Below are 25,011 nucleotides of genomic sequence, written 5' to 3' on the forward strand. Positions count from 1 at the left end.
TTGTAGCCTGTTGCATCCTTCCAATGTACCCACGTCCCCCCACATCTTATGGGAAGTATGAGAAAGGTGCATGACTTGGCAATAATGGGAGCTATCATTTATTTACATAGACTCCCCTCCTAGTTAAATTGTCCACCAAAACCCCATTGATAAGTTATTTTGAGCAACCCTGCTTGTATTCTACAATGGCTCATGAAAACATGCCCTGATTATATAGGTCCTACAAAAAGAAAATTCAGTTACAGCCTAAGCAGTTACAGGATTGTGATGGATGGAGCATATATGTGGGAGGTTGAAACTAAGGTGGTTCTGCCTTTGCCACACTTGCTTCCAGTTTTACAAAATGCTGCATATGTAATTATGACCTGCTGTTTTCTGCAGACCATTTCTGAGGGTAAAGGCAAATATGTTCACATGAATACATACAATTTGCTGAATCAATTTGCACAACCAGAAAGTACACACACCAGCACTAGTACAGGTTCATGGTGTATAAGGCATGCTAGGTGTGCCCACATTTTGACTATGCAGGAGATGGTTGAGTAACTGATTAAAAATACATGAATTTTTTATTACATTTAACCAGAGGAGTTGTGGTATTATTTTTTGTCTACTTTGTCGTTTCACTTTCAAATAAAGCATGGGTCAAGCTATGATACTTATCTTGTAAAATTGTACCTGTTATTTTCTTTATTTACATTGAGTAAAGGCTTGTATCTTAACTTTTACATCTTTGGTGGTTTTTCACCTGTTATCAGTTTTACTTTTAAGTGATTTGTGATTCTAATATTTTAATACATTGTTTTTGTATAAAAGTGGATGTTGGTCTTTGCAAATACTACAGTAACAACTGATGCTATTTGGAGAACTAAGTTTGTTAAATAGAGAAATATACCAGCACAGCAAAGGCAGACCATCTGCCTGTCAATAGTTGCAGAGTAAACTGCAGTGTGAATGCACTGCAGTGCAAAACCTAGTAAACCTAAAATAATTAAACCAAAGTGCAATATGAAATCAATCAATAGTACTGGCTGCCTCAAATCAATAGTACTGGCTGCCTCAATTATAGTGGTATATGTTGCCTGTGGTGCCCCTTTTCTATTTCTTCCTCTTTGAATCAGTCCTGGGTTGTTCAGGGCTGCACAGGGGTTGAAACAAGCATTTTTTGCCTTCCACAGCCTCTGGAATTTTCTGCTGCACAAGACCCCTACAGATGTTTAAATCCCACATAATTTATAGGATGGTAGAGCATGCTGGAGGGACAGGCCTTTGTTGATGTGGGGCATGTTTGGAACCATTGTGAAGACCTCTGTGAACAGAGTCCTGCTTCTTGTAATACCTGTCTCTGTTCCTTTCCCTCGTATCCCTGCAGCATTGTTATGGATTCCTCAGTCCTGTGTTGCAGTTTGCAGTTGTATCATGCATTCTCTTTCCTCAAAGCTTGGCTGTCTGGTCATATCTTCCTGGATGGGATGGCTCACCCTTCTGATCTGAAAGTTTTTCACAGGCAGTGAACATACCTTTTTAAGCTCCGTGGCAAAAGAGAAGCACCATCTTACCTTATTTTCTGTGGCCATACAAAGGCCCCAGTTTAAAGCATACTTTTGGTATGTGTTCAGTTTCACAGTTCTTAAATGAGCACCTCAAACTACAGGTGTGTACTTGGCAAGAACACTGTTTGGACACATCAAGATAAAAACACAAGTTCAGTTTTAAAAAAAAAACATTTTAAAAAGATTGGTTGTGTGTCTCCCAGGTTTGAAGTGTTTGAATTTTAACTGGGCTTCTATTGCCAAGATACATATTTCAAGCCCTCTCCCTCTCCTTCTTTGTTATGACTACCAGTTTATCAGGACTGTATCAGAATCTCTTGAATGAAAAAAGAGAAGTATCTGTAGTATTTGTGTCATGTGTTTTAGATTTCATTGATATGACAGAACAGGATATCAGAGAGTGATGATGAATCAGGGAGGTGGACTTGCAAGGATTGCCCTAACTAACCTGATTGACAGACTAGAATTTCCGTTGCACAACAAGTTTGCAAACACCATCTTCCAGGAGAGGAGATAAATTAGGAGGAACACTGATGAAAAGCTGGATGTTTGATAGCAGCAGAATGTCTCTTCTTGTACCCTTGCCCTCTCAAAGCACCACAAACTTCTTGCAAAGGGCAGAAGGAAGAATCAAAGTCTATAGATTTTAACAGCAATGACTTCACCAGTTTAAGTTTCCAAAGACTTTTACTCCGTGTGTCTGTAGGATACAAAGGATTGATAGTACCTTGGCAAAAAAAAAAAAAAAGCCTACGGGACATCATACATTGATTGGACTGAGTACTGTTAACAAATAAAAACATAGGATTCTGGACTAGCCCAGGGATTGACACCAAATCAAAGTCCAGTAATCAACTGTAAGGTGATGATTTCTTACCAAAGAGGCGGTCTGTTTCTTTTTAACTTCTGAAGTAAGTTGGGCGCATCAGCAACTGTTGTCAGAGAGATTTCTCATTCTTGAAGCACGCATGCTGTTTGCTGTTTTACTGCCTTTTTATAACCTTAGTTCAGCATCTTCAAAGCATTCTTTTAGTTGTGTAAAATAAGAGAGAGTCCTAAGCAGTAATTGACAGGAAAATCGTGTTAATCAACCTACTCATTATTGGTTATCAGAAATTTCTGATTTGAATGAGTTACGTTCTTCAGTGACAAGAGGTTATCCTGTTTGGAACATATCGAGAAACTGATTAACCACCAGGAAAAACATACATGTCCTTGGAAAACAAGGTAAATCATGAGAGAAGAACAAAACCAAAACTAAATCAGGAGACATCTATCACATATGGAGAATGTCTCTTCCTGCACATAAACACGAGTTAATAGCAAAAGAAATATTTACCATGCTAATTAATCAAGGATAAACATTTCACACGGTTACATACCAGACAACTAGGAGCCTGCCTGAAACCATCCAGAATATAGCAAGATAAGCTGGAAAAGATACTTCGTTATTTCTTCTCAGATGGCCTAGCCGTGAACTCGCATCCTCTTGAGTTGTGTAGTTAGCATCAGTATTCTGTATTTTAACTTTTGTGAGTAGGCCTGAGCTTAGCATGAGTTTGAGTCATCAGTACTAAGAATGCTGAGGATTGGCCACCACAGCATTAAGAACTTTATGACTTTAGATATACTAACTGTAATCCAGAACTATAGTCCATGTTCAAAATTTTTGCAGCAAAGCTATAAATGTACAGAAGTAGGAGTTGGTTGGTGTAACATGCACCACAAGCAAATATTCTGGAAGTTCGAGAGTTGTCCTTCCTTTCTTGAAACTGAACACACCCTGTAGAACAGTGGCTCCCAACCTTTTTTTTGCAACAACCCTAAATCCGGGTTGCAACCCCCACCCCTGCCACCGACTCACTCGTGCCTGGTGGTGCCAGCAGGGCCCAGGCTGGGCTGGGATCATGGGGGGCAGCAGCTGTGAGAGCTGTGTGGACCATGCTTCGAGAGTGCCCTGCAGATGGGAGGGGCACAGCAAGGGGTGGAACCCCCCTTCCCCCACTACCCTAATTTGGGTTGCAACCTGAGGTTGGGAGCCACTGCTGTAGAATATGGTATCACCCAGAAAAGTAACTATATTAGCTGTCAATCAGGATTCCCTCCCTTTTTGCATGGTAACATCCCATGTAGTAACCAGTGTGGTGGACAGCACTAACTGAAGGTTCTGCTTGTTGCCACAGCACTGTGTTACTTCTGGTTTCACCTCCAAAAACATCCTCTGGGAACACTCCCTAATATCCACTGGAACAATATCCTCAGCAGATTATAATTGCTCAAGTAGTGAAGAGATTCCAAAAGAGCTGAGCCTAAGAGAGAAACTGGAGAAGATGCATGAAGGACAGTAACTGAATTATTTCCTGTTATTGAGGGGTTGTAGGAACATGACTTTATGACAGTAGCAAGTCACTGACTTAGAGAATTGGTTTAAATTTCTCAGTCTGTTTCTAACTTTGTATGATTCTTGATGGATCACAGTCTTTCTCTGTATCCCAGGCTATGATCTTGAAAAACACTACCTTTGACAATGTTTTCACTTGGAATAATATGATTATGTGTATTGTACATATCAATTGTTAAGTGCTGGAAAAAAGATGGCTGTTTGCTGATTGGAGCATTTGTAATAAAAATCCTTAAATGTATTTTGTTCAGCTGTAAAATACTTGTACTGTAATTTGCAGAGATCCACAGAGATTTTTAGTGGTGTTTGTTTGAGGCAACAAGACTCTTATAAATAATGCTCTGATGTATAATTTAGTTGAGTCTGGATTGAATAGTCTTTTAAACTATCAGTCGTGTTTTCAAAACTATATCATTCTTACTGAAATGTTATTGATACAGATCCAGCCTGTGACAATACCTGGAAAGAGTATGAATGTTTCAGAGAACTGGCTATTCAATCATTCCTCATTAGCATCTCAAGTTCATGCTGCTGCTGTTAATGGAGATAAGAGCACCCTCCAAAAGCTAATAGCAGGTAAATGTTTTCTTTACAAGAGTGTGTCTTAATGATTTAAAATCTCAGGCTTTTGCTGTTTTTAATTCCCAGTATTACTTTCCTTGATCTGATCTTAAAATGGAAGTACACTCAATAAAAATTGGATGCATTTTATACAGGTGTTATTATCTACTGCCTTTGCTTGATGTTGTTAAGCAAAAATGTGCAATAAAAATCTATCACTGTAATTAAGTAGTTGATGTGATTAAGGAGTATATTATTTGAAGACTCCTGTTCCATGGAATTTAATATTCTGAAAAAATTGCCCTTTGGGCTGAAATTTCAGCTTGTTCTCAGTCAGGAGAATCTTCTTTTATGGAAGGTTTGGTAACAGTTTCTCCAGCCAAGTCCTCTGTGTGCAAAGGTCAGTGTTTTCTTACTGCAAAAAAATCACAAGAGGCAAAAAAACATATTTGTTAATTAGTATCTATAATGTGCTGTGTCAGTTTAAACACAGAGAAGACACAAGGGGAAATTTTGGTATCTCTGAATTCAGTGGATTTGGGATTTCATCCTCCATTTTTTTCCCAAGGAACATACAGCCTATAGTTTATTATTTTAAAATGTGGCAAATATTTTGCACTTAAGAAATTTTAATTTTGTTAAATTTTCTTTTACAAGTTTTATCCTTGGCTTTGGGTTTAAGTCTCTAAGATTCCTAAATTGCAGCTCCTGTTGAGACAATGGAAGTTCCATTTGCTCAATACTTCAGAGGACCAGACCAAGTTTTTGGACCTCAGTGAAGGTGAAGACCTTTGAAGTACCACTGTATTGAAGTTTAAAGACACAAAAAGACTTTTGCAGACCCAGCTTTTGGAGTTACATTGAGGATTGTATATAGAACCTGAGTGCTTGACTCGGGATTGTGCATATCACTTCAAGATCTGGATGCCTAAAAGTCCCTAGGAATGGGATTCATGCTGGCCATCAAGTTGGGTAGGGGAATACTTACAAAGATGATAGGAGATTCCAGAGAGAACATGCATATAAAATCTCATTTCGCTCCAGAGTTTAGGTCTTTCCTTGTAGCTCTGAGTTAGACAACTTGGTTTTCCAACTTAAAACCCTTCTCCTAGCCTTAGTGCTTAAGTTGTCCTTTTGAGTACAGATGATTGGCTTGCTTTTTTTGGATACAACCAGAAGAGGCAGAGAAGTGCTTGCACTCATCCTTCATATTAGGGTTGTCCAGCTGGTGGCCCAGAGCCTCATGTGGCATTCCTACCAAATTGGGCTTCTCACAGAGCTTACACATGGGGGAGATGTTTGTTGTTTTTGATTGGGCTCAAGTGGAAGATGGGCAGGATTTAGGTGCCCAAACTTTTTTATCAGTAAACAAGTAGAGGTGCACCGATACATCGGTCCCATATTGTACTGGCATCAATATAATGACCCTCTGGGTCAAGATACAAGGGGACTCAGGAGAGGGGGACCTGATGTTGAGAGTCTACTATAGACCTCCCTACAAAGAAGAGGAAAGTGATCAAGTATTCTACAGGGAACTGACTGAGGCAGCCAGCACTAAAGACCTACTTGTCATGGGTGACTTCAACCACCCTGATATCTGTTGGGAAGACCATTCAGCCAGCTCTAGCAGGTCAACCAACTTCCTGGCAGCTATTGATGACCACTGGACTTAGTGCTGGCCAAAGGGGAGGACATGGTAGGCGACTTGAAGATTGGCAGTCCTCTGGGCAATGGTGATCATGCCCTGATTAGGTTTACCATCCACCGAAAAGCTGGGAATTCAGTCAGTAGAACAGAAGTCATAGACTTCAGAAGTCCAGACTTTGTTAAACTCAGGAGACTACTCAGAAAGGCCATCCACAACCAGCGACTGGATGATTCGGAAGTTCAGGATTGGTGTTGCTTCCTTAAGAGGGCAGGTCTCATGCTCAAAAAGAGGCCATCCCCACACAGTCAAAAAGCGAGAGAGGGGCAAAGAGACCAGCTTGGCTCATATTAGGAAATTTCTGAGAAGAAAAAAAAAAAAAGCATTTAAGTGGTGGAGAAATAGTTCAGCATCCAGAGAGGAGTACAAACTTACGGCGAGGGTCTGCAGGTATGAGACACGGAAAGCCAAGGCAGGTATGGAGAGCATGCTGGCAACTGAAATAAAGGACAACAAAAAGTCCTTCTATAGCTACATAGGGAGCAAGAAAAAATCAAGCTCCAGTGTCTTACTTAATACAGGGGAGCAGCCCACAGTTGATCCTCGTGAAAAGGCAGAGGTCCTAAATACTTACTTCACATCGGTGATGTGAAATTCCTGAAATCAGACAGTAGATGTTCACTTGTCTAGAGGCCCAAGAAAGATGGGGAAGACAACATTCCACATGAAATCAGTCCTGAATAGGTGAGGGTACTCTTAGAACATTTGGATGCATTCAAGTCTGCTTGGCCAGATGACCTGCATCCGAGAGTCCTGAAAGAACTGGCTGAGCTCATAGCAGGGCCCCTGGTGAAGCTGTTTGAAGAGTTGTGGAATTCAGGAGTTGTCCTGAACAACTGGAAGAGGGCTAACATGGTACCCATCTGTAAGAAAGGGAAGTGTGATGACCTTGCAAACTACAGACTGGTCAGTCTGACCTCGGTCCTGGGAAAAATCTTTGAAAAAATTGTCAAGGGGGCTGGGGCTAGGGCTGCCCAGCTGGGATGGATCAGAGCACAGCACTGGACGGAGCTGGAAAAGGCTCATCTGTGGGGCATGGGGGTCTCCCACCACTGTTTGCACCCCAGGAGGGCATGGGGGGGTGTACCCCTGGATCTGTGTGCAGGGTGAAGATGAGTTGCCACTGTGGGTTGGGGCCCAGGGCTGCGCCAAGCTCTTCTTGGTGAGGGAGTTAAGCTGGGGCTATGTTCGGCGTAGGCAACAGTAGTGCTGGGAGGGTAGCTATAGTCGGGTTCTACAGCCATCCCAAAATTCACCGTAGCCCCCGCTCCCAGCACTGCCACCACTGCCCACCCCAAGTGCACCCTGGCCCAACCCCCCTCCCCCCTGCCAAGAGGAGCATGGCCACCCACAGCCTGCAGCATCAACCTGGCCTGACCCTGCACACAAATCCCAGGGCACATGCCTTCCCAGGATGTGCATAGTTGCAGGAGCTGCCCCCCCCCCCCCCAAACCCCCTGGACAAGCTGTGGCTGCATCCTGGGCCCCACCCTGTCTGGGCTGTGCCTGCCCTATCCCCATTCCCTCCTTCACCATGGGGACCTTAATCTGCCTCCCCCCCTGTGCTCCTTCCCTCCCCCCTTGCCCCTTCCCCAACACCAGGCTTACCAGCCAGATGTTGCTCTCCACCTGCCAGGCCAGATATTGGTAGTCAGATTGGTATTGGCTGATATGGCTCATTAAGAATCATCCATCTGTACTGGCCCAAAAAATCTCTTATCAGTGCACCCCTATAAAGAAGACCAGAAGCCTAGAGGTCTGCTTCTGCACACACCCTTGCCACTATCTTGGCAGGACTGTACAGCACTGCCTAATTGCCACTTTATGCACCTAATTCCTTTTGTGGGTCTCATCTTAATTGTGTATTTGTTTTGTTAAGTATCAAACTGAAAGAAGCATAGTATATTTAGTAGTAATTTTCATTAAACTCATAGTTTAATAAATGAACACATTCATTTTTCAGTAAGAACATGAAAGTTACTGGCTTAATTTTTATCCTGGAACAATCTTAAAAATTTCATTTTGGTACCTCCCAGTCAACACTTATGTTTGAGACTTATGTAATTTTACATATAACAATTTAAAAATATCTCAACAATAAATCTTTTTCACTATCTGAACTTGATTTTTTTCAGAAAATTGTTTTCAGAGATAGTTTTCCCTGAATTAATATAAACTGGTCAATTTCTAGTCTAGATCAAACAAAGGTTGTCATCTTTATAGTTTTAGAAAGCTTTATTGCTGCCTGCATTCATCAAGACTCAAACTGGAAAAGACTAAACTGGAAAAGTTGCCTATGTGCTGTCTGAAACAAGGCAGACCTTTCCAGAGCGCTGGATAATAATCAGTTCACTAAAAGGTGGTAGCAAAGAATTACATGCCAATGTTGATGACATTTTGCTAGTCTTATCAAGAGACAACACCAGAATTGCCATATACTGTTCATTTGAAGTAGCAAATATGTGCATTACATTGTGCTGTATGTGGGAGATGCAGCGTGTCAGAAATACCAGATACTGATCAGGGTTGAAGACAAAGAAACACTCATTCTTTTCATATTGTTGTGAAACACACAAATACAGACATTCAAGTTTTCTTATGGATTGGAGGGAATACTACAGGTTCTTCGCAGCCTTTGAAATAGCTGTTGAGTTTGGCAAAGAAAAGACAAAGCCTTTCCTATTTGTTCATGCCTTAGCAGAACAAGACAGAGACTTTACATTCCCTGTGAGGAAGAAAAGAACCACAAAACACCATTGTCTAAGAATTGTAACATCATATTATTTTCTGGTATTTGTTAGTTACCACTGAAACCATTAACGGACATCTGAAGCAAATTTGGGCAACTTATAGTGAATTTGTGTCACTGAACCAGTGTACTTGGCCACATCACATGAAGCAAGACAATGTGCCTAAATATTCTAGATCAAGGGCTGCAACCTTCGGCCTGTGAGCTGGATCCAGCCTTGAAGTGAATCTTTCTGGCTTTTGATGCCAGGGCTTCTGCAGCATTTCAGTGGTGAAAAGCTTTGCCTATGTGGTGGCTAGGCAGCAGGGAGAAGTGGCATCCACTGTGGCTTGGTCAGAAGAGCTACTGTAGACTCAACTGGGTTATTTCAGCTGACCACTTCTGCAATTTTGCCAACCCCTTTTCTAGATTTTTTGAGAGAATTTCAGTGACCAAACCAAGCTTTGCATAAGCTTACACAGAAAGCAGTATTTGAAGTTGAATAAAAGAGCACTTCCTTTTTTGTCAGGAAGTTCTTCCTAAAAAAAAAAAAAAAAAGATGCCCTCAACCTGTCATAATGAGCATGCAGTTGAAAACTTTGCCTATGAGGCAGTTAGAGCAATTTTTCTGGGGCACAGCAATCCCTTTGACCACAGGCAAAGGGATATCTTCCCTTAGATACAGCCGTGCCATCACAAGGACAGATTGCATAGTACATGCATCTGAGGGTATTGGTATGATATATTTACTCCAGAGTATTCTCAGTTTACTCCAGAGAAAAAGTACAGTAGACACACACATATTATGCAGTATTTTTACTCTGTGAGAAATGCCTTTCTTCAATTTAAAGTTATTTCTAAGGCAGTTGCAAGTAAAATTTTACCGATGAAAGTTATATTTCATCAGTGTCTGCTACCATTCTCCAGAGTAGTGCAGTGACCAGCTGGGGAGAATTTTGCTGCACTTTGTACACTACTGAGGCAGTCACTATCTCCCCAGTCCCTTAAGCCCCTAACAGCAACACCTTGGGGAACATAGCCAAAGCATATAATTCCCCCACTTTTACAAAAGAAGTGTGAAGGGACAGCAATGCTATATTGTGGTATATTCTACTCCTCCCACTTTGATGAAACAATTTGAGAACAGAAACACAGAGATCTACTAAGATTCCTGCCTATACATGCTGTTTTCACAATTGATTGTTGAAGGCTCTCAAATTTCTAGCCCCCTGGTGCAACTAGAGGAAGGTTCAAAGGGGAAGCACCTTAACAAGGCTATGTACAAAAGAATAGCAACAGAAAACATAGCAAGTAACATAACTGAGAAGCCATCTAATGCCATCAACAGATCAAAGACATAACACTATCATACATGAAGACACAGAATGCCACCTATGTGTCAAGACCCACAGGGCTGACCTACCTTTTCTGTGAAGCTGTGCATGATCCTCTGAAGGGATGCTAATACTGAGCTGTGAATTGTCTCATTGACCTTTTATGTGGAGACAATGAGGAACTTGTCCCTGACAAAGAGGACTAGGGGCAATAGAGATGTCATATCTGAAAGCTCTTTCCTCTTTGGTGTTCAGGAACAGGAGCTCCATTTGAAGCCAGCTCCCTAGGCAACCATGAGAGAGATGTGGAGCCAAGAGGAATAAAGCAAGCTAGATCAAGGATGAGTGAGATGGATGCTGACCTGGAAGGGAATGCAGTGCGGGTTCTAGTCTGGAGCCTTTTTCCAACTGAGGCAGAAACTTCCTCCACTTTACTGCCCTTCATCTATTTTTTACAATTATTATTAAAGGCAAGGGGCAGTTGTTCAGCTTCAAAAGAAGGGCCAGAGAAGGGCCTAGATAACATCTGATTGCTCCAAAGTCATGGTACATAGAGTTCTGTACATGAAAGTCAAAGGTGCAGGTTCAAACCCCCTCTGATGAGTAGGGGGCTGAGAATCTGGGTTTCTACTTTCTCAGGTGAGTGTTCTAGTCACTTAGCTATTGGGACTAGAGCATGGAGGAACTTTTCCTTCCTCCCACTGTATTATGGATCATCTACATTTTCAGGCCTTAGATGTACATATGCAGTGGGTGCGTACACATAGCTGGAAGTGTATGTGGCTGGTGCACATCCTACTGCACATGTTCAGTCTATGTGTGTAGTACACGTCATACATGTCTACACTGCCAGGAAACAGAATTGCTACCTCTGCATAGTGTAAAAAATGCCACATAAATAAGCACAGGGAAATGGAATGCCATCCAAGATGTTTGCCTGGAGACAAGTGCCAGCTGTCCTGCTGATGGGTGGGTTCTGCTACTATGACCTCTTAATATATGTTCCCATTAGTCTGTGCCTCTTAATACCAACTCTCAGAGCAAAGCCTCCAACTTCTTCTCCATTGGGAGGTCCATGATGACCATACCGTGTTATGTTAGGATACCTTTAACCAACTCACAAGTAATAGTGCATTTGTTTTCTTCCACAGACTCACCTTTTAAACTTCTGGTGGGGGAGGGTCTCCCCCCCAACCATTACACAAAGTTCTTGATGGCATATGTACACCAATGTTCTTCTCCTCCAGATACCAAACACCACCACAGACAGTGCTTCACAAGTTCCTACCTTTCTTTTCCATCCTTCTTTGACAGGAAAAGTGGACGGGTCCCTCACATGGGGCTCATCACTAACTACCTGATTCAGCACTTGGAACAGTGGAACAATGTTTGTTATTTTATGTACACCTTCCTCACACCAGAAGACAAACCCCTGTTGCAAACTGATGCCTCTAAAACCCAGACCATCAGCTGACATACTTGCTATATATCCTTCTACATATCTTACAGCAGTTAGTTGACAGGTTGTCTTTTAACAGTGCCCTCCATCCCCTTCCATTACTGCTAATGCCCAACCCCCTTGCTTGCCACTTGGAAAACTGTTGCCTACTTGCCCACCCCCCAAGCACCACTACCACTTAGATTTTTCCCTGGGTCAGGTTATCAGCTCCTGTACCCCAACAGGGATCTGCCCCCACCACCTACTATCCTCGTCCCCTGAATTGGTTTGCCACCGGACAGTAACACCACTCCAGGATCTGCATATTATGTTCACCAACCACCCCTGGTTGTGTCCCTTTTCTCCATCATCACCATCTTCCAGTTCCTTGGTTTGACTTCTCAACAAAAACCATCTTTCCTTACAGTGGTAGAGTAGACACTAACTTTTTAATGACCATCCTCACTATGAATTGTCTTTCTGGAGTCAGCAGTCCAAGGTTCACAAGGTTCTCCAATTAGGGCCCCACACTCCCAGCACGTTTAATGTATCAGCCCTATTGTTATCTGGGAATAAATCCCACTTTCATAACCTCTTATTGAACCCACTGTCCAAGTGGGCATGTCTACACATGCAATTAATGCACCTGATTTTCTGTGCGCCTGAAATTCTGTGAAATTTAGGCTCATTAAAGCATTCGTTGGTGCACGTCTATGTGTGTGCCCTTGTTGGAAGCAAATTTGTTCCCAACAGGAGCAGTTTAGTCCAGCGCTGCTCCTGCCCACCTCTGCTGCTTTCCCCCTTGCATCTCCCCTCTGGTCCCTGGCACTGCTTCCCCTTCATCTCCCCCAGTCCCAGCACCGTTTCTCCGCCCATGCGTCTCCCCCTGATCTCAGCTCCCTCTTGGTACAGGTGGGGAATGGGAGCCAACTGAGGCATGTGTTGTTCAGGCAGCAGCAGGGCCAAGGGGACAGAGGAGCTCTGTGCCCCCTCAACCCTATTGCTGCCTGAGCAGTGCATGCTTCTGTTGGTCCCTGCATTCCATCCATGCCTGCGGGGAGCCAAGAACTGAGCAGTGTCGGGACCCAGGACAGAGAGCTCCCCCATTATGAGGCTACTCAGTTCCTATCTTTTGTCCCTCCCTGACCCCTTTTTTGTCCTCCTGCTGCCTAGGCAAATTGTTCTTGGTCAGTGTCTGCACATGCACTACTGTGCAGTAGTTAATGCGCCATTAATCTAGCACCTGTGTTTCTTAGTACTAGCAAACAGCATAATAGCATAATTTACTGCTCAGTAAATACCATGCTGACACTTTACTGCACATTAGGTGACTCTAATGCTCAGTAAAGTGTCTCGTGTAGATGTACCCAGTTGGTTGTTTTTCCATTACTTGTGGGGAAGAGGCTTTTGAATCCTGTGGTGTTATTCATGGTATTGTGGGTGTTGTTAGTTACTGACCAAGAGTATCCCCTACCCTGTCTTGGACAGTAGACAGCTGCAACTGCACAGCTAAATAATGCTCCCCTCCATCCACAAGTATCATTCCCAAATGGGAAGGCTTCAGCCAAAGCCTCCTAGTTCACAAGCCTATACTATCAGATAGCCCCTGATATACACCTGCAACCAATATATCCTTGAAGGGAACCAGATATCACCTTTCAGACCCTGGAAACACCCTTCCCTCTACTCCCTTTCCCTCCAAGCCAGAACTGCCAAGGGTCAAAGAAAATTTCCTTGAGTAGCTGCAAGTAGAATGGGGGTTCCTACAAAGCAGGAATTTGGGGTTGGCCATAGGTAGGTGCCTCTTTCCAAGAACTAAGAAAGCATCCTGTGGAGCTCATTGCACTTCCCCCCATTCCAGAGGATCAAGGTCTAGCAAGAAGAATCCCCAGGTTGGATTGGCAATCTGTTAAGAAGAGTTTTATGACAAAATGAAAGAATAAGATGAATGGCAGGGGACCAGGGTGGCTACACAAGGACATTTTTAAATGCCTCAAAATGAAAAGGAAAACACAGGTAATAGAAGGAAGGACAAGTTACTAAAGAAACATATCAAGAAGTAGCAAGTACCTGAAGGGACAACATCAGAAAAGCAAAGGTAAAAAATGAGTTATCCCTGGCAAGGAAAGGTAAAGGAAACAAGAAGGAGTTCTAAAATTATGTAGGACAGCAAAGAAAGACCAAAAAAGGTATGAGTTCACTAACTAGAAAAAGATGCAAAGAAGGCACAGCTGTTTAACAGTTATTCTGCCTTCGTTCGCACAAGAAAAAGCTGTCGTCAGCTAATAAAAAAAAGAAACACAAAGAAAAGGAAAGTGTGCAAGTCATAACTAAATGTTCTAAAGATCTTTTGATTAATTTAAATACATTTTAGTTGGCAGAGCCTAATGAAATTTATCCCAGGTGCTGAAGGAAGCAGCTGAAGGGATCTTGAAGCCCTTGGTCCTAACACAATTAAAGGTTGTTAGTAGTGAACTGCACAAGTTAAAAAGTTAGCATTTCATCAAAAATGTATATTTACTAATTAAAATGTAAAATAAGTATCTTGATATAAGTAATATCAAGTACATAGTTCTGAAAAAACACCTGAAATTAGGATGGAGTATAGGGCAAAATCCTTTTCGGGTCACCCCAAAACACACTTCTCTGCCATCAGGAGACATTTCTGAATAAGTCTGAGCATGGCACTGCCCGATCTGAAGCTCAGTTTTTGAATGATAGTCCGCCTACCCATGGACCCCCAGGTCTGTGTGCTATGTATGTAGCACTGAATAAGGAACTGTGTTTGGGCCGAGATTAAAGGTGGAAATCCTTTTCGGGTCATCCTGAATGGGTCCCCACCCCCCTTTATTTCCCACCTAGCCCAGCCCCATAGGGAGCTGGATGAACAGAGTGCATAAACAGGTGTGCTCTGAGCCCTGGTGTGCGAATTAGTGTTGGAGTTTGTGCAGTAGGGTGAGCAGGAGAGGCACAAGGCTGTAGGCAGCAAACCTGAAAAGCAGGGTTGCCACAACAGTAGTCCAGACTGCTACTTGGGCAATGGTGGTGACGCGCTACACCCTGAAGTTCGCACCCACCTACAGCTGGAGCTGCCACCTCTGGTACCACTGAGGCCTCCACCCAAATGGAGTTCCTGGCTCTCAGCTACAGGGGCAGCCTGACACAAATGTAGTCCCCTGGGTTCAGGAGTAAAGACACCTCCCCTTGTGGGTTGTGCTCCACATTAGAGTCTCTAGAGTGTCACATAGGGGAGCTCCAGGTTGCAGTGCAGAGGCTGCATGCCTTCAGGGATAGCAAAGAGGAGATTATTGCCTACTGCCAGGCTCTTCGCCTAAGGCATGAAGATGGAAGAACAAGGAAGGCTAGCAGGATGCAGACAAGAGGAGACCCCGTGAAGTCCAGCCAAGGCTCACTTGGACAAAGGTCATTTCCAGCCCCAAGTCACCCTGTGCCAGGGTCACTACCCCCTTGGAACTCCACAACAAATATGAACCCCTCGCAGCAGCAGCAGCAGGGTCACCAACTCCAGCATTTGAGGAAGGAAGACAGCCAGCAACCACACCTGAGAAGAGATGCAGAGTGGTTGTTGTTGAAGACTCCCTCTTGAGGGGGACAGAGGTTGCAGTCTACTGGCCCAGTCCTTTAGCCCGTGAGGTCTGCTGCCTCGTAGGGGCCCCTATCCGGGATGTAGCTAAAAGGATCCCAAAATGTATCTGGCCTTCCGACCACTACCCCATGCTCCTCATCCTTGTGGGCACAAATGACATAGCTTGGAGCAATCCTGGCTAGGTCGTGAGTGACTACAGGGTTCTGGGCTTAGAGGGTTGAGGGCACAAGTGGTTTTCTCCTCAGTCCTCCTAGTTATGGGTCATGGGCACAGGAGGAAGAGATGTATTGAAGAGGTAAACAGAAGACTGAGGCGTTGGTGCCACCGTGAAGGCTTTGGCTTCTTTACCTTGCACCTCAGGGAGAAAGGCAGCGGTCTGCTGCAAAGAGACAGCCTCTACTTCACCCCAGTAGGAAAGAAGCTTTTATTGATCAGCTCAGCTTACCTGTTTGACAGAGCTTTAAACTAAGCTCGCCAGGGGATGGGTGGGCAACCATCAGAACAAGCCCAGGAAGAGGTAAGCACATAATCTGCAGGTCAGGAAATACAATCAAACTTACTCCTACTCCAGCCCATGGACGGGGCTTTCCTAAATGCACAGAGAAGCCTAGGGCTTCCAATGGCAGGTTTAGCTGCCTGTACACTAATGCTAGGAGCATGGGAAACAAACAGAAGGAACTAGCCCTCCTGCTAAGCAAGAACAAATATGATCTCACAGGGATAAAAGAGACCTGATGGGACTCCACCTATGACTGGACCACAGGTATCGATGGCTATACCTTGTACCCAAGGGATTGTGCTGGGAAAAAGCCCTCTATGTCAAGGAGCAGTACACTTTCCTACTAGCTAACATTGGCACCCAAGGAGGGCAACTTGAAAATCTCTGGGTTAGAATACGGGGAGAACGTGGTAAAAGGGATATAACTGTAGGAGTTTATTACAGACTTCCTAGCCGGGAGGAAGAGCTTGATCATGAATTCTCTAGGGAACTATCAGAAGCTGCATGCTCTCAGTGCATGATTGTCATGGGTGATTTCAACCGATGTCACATCTCATAGGAGGAGCTTTCAGCAAAATCTGATCAGTCATGTAGTTTCTTCACCTGCATTGATGAACTGTATCTGACTCAAGAAGTCCACAGGCCGACAAGAGGTGAGGTGCTGCTAGATCTGGTTCTCACCAAAGGGGATGATCTAGTGAGTGACCTGAGGATTGAAGGGAGGCTCAGTAACAGTGATCACGAGTTGATTATCTTCCTTATCCATCGCAAAGCTGGCAAATCAGTCAGCAATACAGAAATCTCGACTTCAGAAAAGCTGACTTTCACAAGCTCAGAGGATTGGTTGTCGAGGCCCTGAAAGGTCATGACCTGACAGGTATGGGAGTCCAGGAAGACTGGTCACTCCTTAAGGACATGATCTAAAAGCTCAAGGGAAGTCCATTCCGGCCCACAGGTAAGGTAGTAAAAGGGCTGGGAAAACTTTGGTCTAAATAGGGGGACCTCCTATATCTTAAAAGAGAAACTTAAGGGTAGGAAAATGGAAAATACCTCTAAGGAGGATTATGTATCACTGGCCTGCACCTATAGGGAGTGGACAAGAAAAGCCAAGGCTGAAACCAAGCTCAAGCTGGCTACAGGAATCAAGGACAATAACAAGTCCTTCTTCAAAAATGTAGGAAATAGAAAGAAAAATAAGGGCCCTTGCTGAATGAAATAGGGCAGCTGACAACTGACACCCAGGAAAAAGCTAATCTCCTCAGTGGTTACTTTGTGTCGGTTTTTCACCAGCCCAAGGGGATCACTCTGCCTGACAGGACACAGGACTATGAGGGTATAGGTGACCATACACCTACATTTGGTGAAGACCTTGTGAGGGAACCATAAGTCAGTGGGCCCTGATAAAATGCACCCAAGAGCGCTAAAAGAGTTGGCTGACATCTTAGCTCAACCATTGGCTCAGATATTTGAGAACTTGTAGTGCTCAGGAGTGGTTCCTGGAGACTGGAAGAGGGCCAATGTAGTGCCTGTCTTCAAGAAAGGAAGGGAAAAAGAACCAGGAAACTACAGGCCAGTCAGTTTGACCGCAATCCCTGGGAAGATCTCGGAGAAAATTATCAAAGAATCCATCAATAACAAGCTGACAGAAGGCACCATTCTGAGAGACAGCCAACATGATTTCATTACAGGTAGATCATGCCTGACCAGCCTCATCTTGAATAACCAAGTGACGCATCACCTGGATAGGAGGGGAGAGGATGTCATTTACTTGGATTTCAAAAAAGCCTTTTACTTAGTCTCTTACAATGTCCTCATGGCAAAATTAGGGAATTGGGTCCTGGACAACCTCACAGTCCAATGGCTGAGGAACTGGCTCCATGGTCAGACCCAAAGAGTGGTAATCAATGAAACCAATTCAACATGGTGCATGGTGACCAGTAGTGTCCCTCGGGGTTCAGTACTTGGACCAGTACTCTTTAATATATTCATTAACAATATGGATTCAGGTGTCAGAAGTGGACTGGCTAAGTTTGCGGATGACACCTAACTATGGGGAAGCGCCGTTACACTGGAGGATAGGCTGAGGATTCAGGCCAACTTGGACAGGCTTGCAAGGTGGACGGATATAAACTTGATGATCTTTAATGTAGAGAAATACAAGAAGCTCCACCTCAGGAAAAAGAACCCACACTATACCTGTAGGCTCAGCAGTGCTTTACTCACTAGCACTACATCTGAAAGAGACTTGGGGTCATGACTGACTACAAAATGAATATGAACCACCAATGTGCTGCTGCAGCTGGCAAAGCAAATAAAACCCTTTCTTACATCTACCGATGCATACCAAACAAGACCCAAGATGTTATTCTCCCACTTTACTCGATCTTGGTGAGGCCTCAGCTGGAGTACTGAATCCAGTTCTGGGCTCCACAATTTAAAAAGGACATGGGGAAGCTCAAGAGAGTCCAGAGGAGAGCCAGCATGATCAGAGGGCAAGAAAGCAGGCCTTATGAGGAGAGGCTGAGAGGCATGGGACTCTTCAGCTGGGAAGAGCATAGGTTCAGAGGGGATTTGGTGGCAGCCTATAAGTATATCAAGGATGTACATCAGGATCTGGGAGAATGTCTGTTCACGAGGGCTTCCCTAGGAAAGACAAAGTCCAATGGCCACAAACTACTAGAAGACCATTTTAGACTGGACATAACTTCATTACCGTCCGAGTCTCTAGAGTCTGGAATAGACTCCTCCCAGAAGTGGTGCAAGCACCTACTCTGGACACGTTCAAGCTGCATTTGGATACATTTGCTTGTGACCCCAGCTGATTTCCTACCCTTTGGGCAGGAGGTTTGACCTGATGATCTCTCAAGGTCCCTTCCAGCCCTAATGTCTGTGAAATCTATGAAATACATAGGCCAAATAAGAAGCTGGGTTTTGGATAGGATTATCAAGCAAAATCCTGTTTGAGTCACTCCAAAACACACATCATCACCTCCGCCACTTCTGCATAGCGTTTTCCAACTTGAAGCTTGGTTTTTGCGCACCAGCCTGTCAAATCCCAGCCCCTGGACCTGTGTGCTATTTACATTGTTGTGTATAAGGAGCAGCTGTTAGGCTGGGATTATGGAGAAAACCTGCTTTGGATCACCCCAAAATATACATCACCACCACCGAGAGACTGTCCTGAAATCTAGGCAGTTCCTGCTTGACCTGAAGCTTGGTTTTTGAGTCCCAGCCTGCCTGTTGATACACACCCTGTAAGGCTTGTATGTTGCTGTTCTGCCAGGCACTCGATGGCAGTAAAAATGACTGCATACAAATATAGGGGTTTTACACCAACTTTTCAAATTTTTCTTGAGCCCCCATCCAGAAACCTGGTAAAGTACATTTGTATGGGGTATTCTAATGTGAAGAAACCTGCCCCCACTGACAAGCAAATGTTAAAATAGTTTTCTTACAAGGGAAGAGGGGAGCAAGGGTACACCCTAAGCAAAACCTTAACTATTAACCTTTAACTGTACCTCAAAAATAATCACAGCCATAGTCAATAGCAAACCAACCTGGGGAGCTACCACCTAGCCCAGTCACATGGAAAGAGAGTGTCACCTAGGACTGCCCATCCAGGGACTATACCACCTGCACCAGCTTAGTAATAGGTTCCAGGTAGGGACACCCATCCTGGAGGCCATGTTGCTTGAGTAGCCCTTCAGATTTTCATACCTTCTGCATACTAATGAGGGTATGCAAATAAAGAATATAGAAAGTTTTCACTATGGAACATAACCTTAATCAAACATGCAGAACATAGGGTACACATATACAGAAATAAGAGTGTTTTTAACACATGTCACTATGAGCTTGAAACCTATTTGAATGACTGGGGACATCATTGCATTATTTAACTTCTTGGGTCAGGTTTAAACCATGTTAAATAATTACACTATGATTTTTCTTTTTTGATTTTTCTTACTGAAAATGCAATAGTCTTCTCAGTCAGAAATTTAGGCCAATATGAGGATTTTTGGATAAGCACCTATCATGTCCTTTCACTGTGAATGTATGAAGTTATTTGTTTAGAATTATTTTTCTCCATTTTGTGCCTGTTTTTTTTATTTATTAAGGTAAAATAAAGCACATTTATTTAAATTACTTTCGGACAGAAAATGCCACATTATAAATTTTCTTACCTTCATTTTTCTCATGGAAACACTGATTTTTGGCAAATTAACTTATTTATTAATGCATTTTCTCAAATCCAAGATGAGTTTTTCCCCTCATTCAACAAGGAGAAAAACATGTCTCATCTTGGATCAGAGTAGCAGCACTCTGTCTCCAGTGCAGTACAGGATCAGGCAGGGGATGTGGCAGCAATGTGCATGAGGATCAGGAAGTAGTACACATGAGGATCAGGTAGTAAATGGGGCAGCATTGTGGGTGGAAATTGGGCAGCAGTATGTGCTCATAATTGGATGGGGGATTAGGAAGCAGCGGATGTTGGGGGATTGCTCAACAGCACATAGGGGATTGGGAAGCAGCAAGGGTCATGAGTTGGTGTACTAGTGCATGTGGAAATCAGGTGGGAGACTGAGTAGCAGCACTCATTGAGATTGTGCAGCAGATGTTGGGGATTGGGCAGCAGCACATGATGGGGATCGGGCAGTAGCATGGTTTGGGAATTGGGTGGAGGGCAGGTGAATGGGGGGAAAATGGTGGGTTGTGGATCAGGTGGCAGGATGCAGGCATGGGGAGCAAGGAACGGGTCAGGCTGCTTGCCTTTTCCTCCTCCATGGTTGAGGACAGATTTAAGACCACCCTCTGATAATTCTATGCTGGAAAATTACAGCAAATTATAGAATTATAGTATATTATAATTTTCTGTGTATGGAATCTACCTATTTGGGGTGGTCATCCTACATTCAAAGAGATCTTGGATTTAGGTAAACACAGTATTAATTTCAAAAAGAAATTATCATTATCAGTGCATACTATTATTCCATGTAATAACAGAACACAGAAAATAGATGAGAACAAAAAATCACAGCATTAGCACCAGTAGTAGTAGTAGGCATCTGTCTGTCTCACAAGACAGTAGAATTATGCTGAATGAGATATCAGCTTGCTGAAAGTAATATTTACTTGAAAGATAAAGTGAAACTGGAGTGACCTCTCCAGGGTGCAAAAGTCTAGTGAGTGTATGGAGAGATTGAACTGCCCATACATCAATGTCCTTCTCTCAACCTTGCTGGTTTAGAGGAAAGGCAGGTGCCAATATGTTTGGAACCGTTTTGGCTGCAGGAGCTGCCAGAGCAAAGGAGATCATCCATTTGTCTGTCTATTGGAACTCCACTCCTCGATTGGCTCTTGACCAGGATTAAAGAGTCCAGTCTACCCAGTCATGGAATAGACTTCAGTTCCATACTTTTTTGGTGGCATTTCCTCCACTGGGGTAAGACTAGGACCCCCTAAGTGCTCTTCTTCACAAAGCCGTTGGCACCCTAGAGGTTGCCAGGTTTTTTAACTGGCGCCAAGCACTTGGCGATAACAATCATAGGTAGCTCCATCTGTTGTAAGCTACGGTAGCAGGAGAACCTGACCTGAGCTGTATTAACACCAGTACAGCGCTCCTAGTTCCTGAGAGACAGCTTTGGTATGTATTTAACTATCTGGGTGTGCCCTTGCTCATGTCCTTATTGTTTCTGAGACATTTGTACAGCAACAAACTGGCTTGGTGAGCTTTTCTTCTTGAGAACTTTGGAGAACTCTTCTTCAGTGGCTGATATATCTTCACATCCTACCTTTTGGACATGTCTACATGGGATGCATTAGCCTAATGTACTGCGCGGTGTGGGCACATGTCTACATGTGCATGCCCTTACTGTCATTAAAAATGACAAAATTAGGCTAATCGCGACTACATTTGATACCTGCAAATGCAAGTATCAAATTTAGACTTGATTAAAGCATATTAACACATGTGTACATGCAACCCGGCACTAACTTCAGTGCTGGGTCTGCCTAGCCACTAGGGGGCCGCCCTGATCCCAGCCCAGGGCTCCTGGCTGAGCACTCCCCTGTCCCAGCCTGGGCTGCTCTGTGGCAGGCCCTATCTGCATACTGTAAAAGCCGGAAGCTGTTTCGTGCCTTGGGACATACACACCAGGACCTTTGAGGACTGCAGGTCTTGTGTTTCCCCTGGACAGGACCCAGACTGCCTCTGCCAGCCCTGTCTCCTAGCCGGAACTCCTGCTTGACCACAGGTGAATATTGCAAAGGGCCTGTCTCCTAGCCGGAACTCCTGCTTGACCACAGGTGAATATTGCAAAGGGCTACAGCCTGCTGCTCCCCCTACCCATCTCCCCAGGGCTGCTGGCTGGCTGTCTCTGGCAGCAGGGCCAGCACCTGCTCCCTGCTACTGCTCACCCTAACACTGTCTCCTGTGTTTGCAGGTGCTGTGGCACATTTGCCTCTGCTGTGTGGCTCCCAGTCCCTGGCTGTGCCCTTCTGCCAAGCACTGCTTGGCGCTGTGCGGGGCCAGCCACACAGGGACAGCTGTGCAGGAGCCAGCGCAGGATGCACACCATGTCCTCCTCTTCTTCCCCATTGAGGACCAGACCCACCTACATGCACACACCCGAGCTTTCCATCTGGGGCCCCAGCTAGAGCCAGGAGGAGGTTGGTGACCTCTTGACCCTCTGGAGGGATGCAGAGGTAGTTTGCCTGGGGCAGGCACAAGAAGGCCCACATTTATGAGGCCCTGTCGGGTGGGATGCAGGATTGAGGGCACTCCCAGATGGCATGGCAGTGCCGCATACAGGTCAATGCCTTGTGGGCAGAGTGAGTGACTGTGACTGATCACAATCATCAGTCTGGTCCTACCCATAAGACCATGCCCTTCATGCAGCAGCTGACTCAGATTTTAGTGCCCCAGAGCCCAGGCTGCATGCCTGCATCACTAGCAGGGGTGGTCTGCCTGAGCCTCCACCTTTCACTGACCCCACCAGTGACATGTCACTGGACTGAGGACACTGAGTGCAGCCAGATGCCATCGCAGACAAGGAAGCCCATGCTGAGCTGCCAGCCTCACCAGCACCAGTCACGCAGTAATCCCTACACTGGGAGGGCGTCCCTCCCCCTGCCCCCTTGTCTTCCCAGCCCACCCTCACTTCCCTGACCCCAGGTTTCCTCCCCAACAGACCCAGCAGTGCACAGATAGGCGGGACACAGTTCAGAACTTTATCGAACAACCCATGTCCATACAGCTGGGTGGGCATGGGCCTCTCACACACCAAGTAAGGCATTAATCCTGGTGGCAATGCCCTTCTCAGTAACGAGGGGCAAGGACATGTAACACTGCCACAGGTAGCCCTCCGGGTGTTGGCAAAGGTTTCAGGGCAGCCCTGGCTTGCCTCCCTCACTGTCATAGGTCAAGGGTCCTGAACCAGAAGTGCAGGTGTGCCCAGGGCACCAAGAGGATCAGCAACAGCAAGGCATAGTGGCTCGGGCTCCCCTCAACCTGTACAAACAGCTCATTGTGCACTGCGTGGGGCAAATGCAGCAGGGGTATGCTTGGGGCGCAGTGGCAGCCCAGGGAAAGAGGACCCCTGCATGGAGGGTGGGGGAACAGCCAGCCCCTCGCCACAGTTGTCCAGGAGCCCCATGCACCCCGAGCCCAGGTGCCATGGGCAGGGCAGAAGTGCAGCAGCACAGTTGGCCTGCGGTGGAGGGGGAGCGGGGTCTGAAGCTGCAGCAGCAGGTGTTGCCAGCAGCCTGGCCTGTCCTGCCCTTGGAAGGGGACGGGGAAGGCAGAGTGTCTGCGGGTAGCATGCAATGGCCACCAGCCCCAGGGCAGCCCATGAGGACGGGGGGGGGGGCCTCAGGTTATGGCTGTCTGGGCCTGGGCCTGCCTGGCCAGCTTACTATAGTCCCTGGGCACCTGTGAATGGCCGACCTCCAATCTGAGGCTAGGCAGTCCATGACCCCTGGTGCAAAGCATCTTATCTCTGAAATGTTGCAAATTCTCACAAAAGGCCTCTTCAGGGCCAACATCTGGATATGGGGGGAGAGCTCACCAGCCCCAGTGGGGATATAGGCTCCAGGCTGCCTCCACCCAACTCTGGAGTCTTCTGCATGTGCCAGCTACTCTAGCAGCAGGCACGCACTCAGATCCAGCTGCTCCAGCAGTTGGTGCAGCTGGCTGATGGGCAGGAGGTATGGCTGCTGGCATGGTGGATGGAGGACATTGCCCAGAAGGAGATGTTCCAGGCCGAGCTCCTGGCCATGGATCAGGGGTGTCTGTGGCTTCTTGCAGGAGCAGATTGCCATATACTGACAGGCAGTGAAGGTCATGGACGACAACCATTGAGTCCTGGAGGTTGGTAGAGGGGCACTGTGTATTAGGAAGGGAGGGGCGAGGGAGCTTTGTTGAGTGGGGAGGAATGGAGGTGGGGGTTGTAAGTGTAATAAACTATTTTTGTTTCATCCATGTACGTGTCCTGAGCATGGTGCTGGAGGTGGGCAGGGGTAGGAGATGTGTGGGCGGTGGGGTAGGCAGGCTGAAGCAGGGAGTGCAGGATGAGGGGGCAAACCAGGGCTTCCCACAGCCCGTTCCCTGTTCCCCACTGGTGAGGGCACAGCTGTCTTGGAGCCTGGGCAGGCGGGTGCCTGTTGGGGCCAGCAGGGCCAATACGGTGGCCAGCAGGAGCATGGGGTGCTGGGCTAGAGCAGCAGGGTGCTGGTCATCAGGGGCATGGGTTGGGAGGTGGTGTGTGCTGTCCCTGTTCTGGGCATGTGGCTCCTGGACAGGGAAGGGGCTGGGCGGGGGTCAGAGCTTCCAAGATGGCTGCCAAGTGCTGGCAGTCATGTGACCCAGAGGTTAGAGCTCCTGGTGGCCACAAGAGCACATGACCATATTGGAGGGACTTTGGACCAACTTTAATCCCAAGTCCTGCATGTGTAGACACCTGCCAAAAATTGCTTAATGCACATTAAATTTAGTTGTACTTATTTGCATGTGTAGACACACCCTTTTTAATTCTAAAATTCTGTCATAATAATGCCAGCTTTCGGTCTCACCAAGTTTGTGGAAACGGACAAAATGATTGCTAGTATTCACATTAACCCAACTACCTTGTACTGGCAATAAACAAACTTTTGTTTTAGCAAACTGATAAATTTTAAAATGTCTGCTG

At 45.4% G+C, this 25,011-nt stretch overlaps 1 protein-coding gene across 3 annotated transcripts in view; it reads left to right on the forward strand.

Moving 5' to 3' along the window:
• The window catches only part of INVS (inversin), a 220,282-nt gene that overhangs the window by 8,527 nt on the left and 186,744 nt on the right, over window positions 1–25,011 (forward strand). For 2 of the 3 annotated variants that reach the window (XM_019539867.1, XM_019539876.1), the window contains exon 1: window positions 3,959–4,530. In XM_019539867.1, coding sequence (XP_019395412.1) covers window positions 4,299–4,530 — 232 coding nt within the window. In that variant the 5' untranslated portion in view covers window positions 3,959–4,298. Of the gene's footprint in view, window positions 1–3,958; window positions 4,531–25,011 lie in introns of those variants that run through there. The other variant, XM_019539887.1, reaches the window with a different exon arrangement.

Source organism: Crocodylus porosus, unplaced genomic scaffold (assembly GCF_001723895.1).
Source record: "Crocodylus porosus isolate Cpor-Errol unplaced genomic scaffold, CroPor_comp1, whole genome shotgun sequence".
Lineage (NCBI taxonomy): Eukaryota > Metazoa > Chordata > Crocodylia > Crocodylidae > Crocodylus > Crocodylus porosus.